At 38.4% G+C, this 1,320-nt stretch overlaps 1 protein-coding gene across 2 annotated transcripts in view; it reads left to right on the forward strand.

Annotated features, from left to right (window-relative positions):
* LOC144965092 (tRNA wybutosine-synthesizing protein 4-like) overlaps window positions 1-961 on the forward strand; it is a 47,311-nt gene extending 46,350 nt beyond the window's left edge. Inside the window, exon 17 of one of the 2 annotated variants that reach the window (XM_078900014.1) lies at window positions 406-961. In XM_078900014.1, coding sequence (XP_078756140.1) covers window positions 406-576 — 171 coding nt within the window. In that variant the 3' untranslated portion in view covers window positions 577-961. The remainder of the gene's footprint in view (window positions 1-405) is intronic. The other variant, XM_078900015.1, reaches the window with a different exon arrangement.
* Window positions 962-1,320: the final 359 nt, after the last annotated feature.

Below are 1,320 nucleotides of genomic sequence, written 5' to 3' on the forward strand. Positions count from 1 at the left end.
TGCTTGTATCTGGATGAGACTTTTAGATAATCACAAAGTACTTTGACAGTGTGCTCTTGGGATCTACATCTGTTTCTTATTTGAACAAATTCCCCTTGGGTGCTTTAATTGTAATTCTAGAACTTTTTACTATCCCATTTTCTTCTTTTTACTGGCGCTGATACAACCTTATTGTGTTGCAAGTGCCGTAAAACCCTTAAAAACAAAAAACAAAAAAACAGACTGGACAGCGAGTGTACTGCTGAGCCTTTTAGCCACACAAAATTCCTTTGGTCATCAAACTTGTAATGATTTACACACTATTGATATATTCATTATAATTTTGCAAAAATTGAGACACTTCAAACCACACTAATAACTTACGTTAATTGTCATCGCATCTTTTTTTTTCTTCATCCATTTCAGACTCCGGACAATTCCAACCTACTGATGCTTCATAGGATAATGTCTGTGCCTGTCGACTCGGATCGTATTCTTGTTCTGGGCGGAGGAGGCAACTGTTTTTCTTTTGGCACCCACCTGAACCACACCCCCTTCATTGTCAATCTAGCCAGTACCTTTGATAATCTTGATTGATGCTGGCCTGTCTGATCTGCTTTAATTTCTTTCTTTTTTCTTTTTTCATTTTTTAAAACTGCCATGAAAGGAAACACATATTTCTAAGGCCGACAGGCTAGGTAGGCACTTGTGTAAGATTTTAAAAATAACTCGAGCTTTTATATAGGGCAACATCCAATAAACATGCTCATATCGCTTTACAAAGGGTCCCTGATCAACAGCAACACATAACATATCGAACAAGACATGATGCCTCTTAAGCGATATTTCCTTTTTTTTCTGATAGAGACAATGCTGTTAACGACCAGGTACTCATTTTACACCTGAGGACGGTGAGAGAATGTGAGTAAAGTCTTTTCCAAGGACTCAACTATGCGCCGAGCAAGCCTCGAACCCAGGACTTTCTAATCTGAAAGTGTCGTACCACTAGACCACATAGTCGACATATAGATCTGAAAAGGTGTCCATGAAAGAGTGCCAGACAAAGCAGAAAGATAAAAATACAAGAAAATAAAAATTTCCAAAAAAATCAGTCTACCTTGGCAGTTAAGGCAAGTTTATTTTCATTTTGTCTTTTTGTTTTTTTTTGTTTGATAATGTGCAGCTATGTGGTCTAGTGGTATGACACTCGCTTTTGGATTGGAAGGTCCTGGGTTCGAGCCTCACTCAGCGCATAGTTGAGTCTTTGGAAAAGGATCTTTACTCATTCTCTCACCGTACTCATGTGTAAAATGAGTTCCTGGCCGTTAACAGCTTTGTCTC

This window comes from Berghia stephanieae, chromosome 2 (assembly GCF_034508935.2).
Source record: "Berghia stephanieae isolate SIO BIC M18660-M18661 chromosome 2, UCSD_Bste_1.3, whole genome shotgun sequence".
Taxonomy (NCBI): Eukaryota; Metazoa; Mollusca; class Gastropoda; order Nudibranchia; family Aeolidiidae; genus Berghia; species Berghia stephanieae.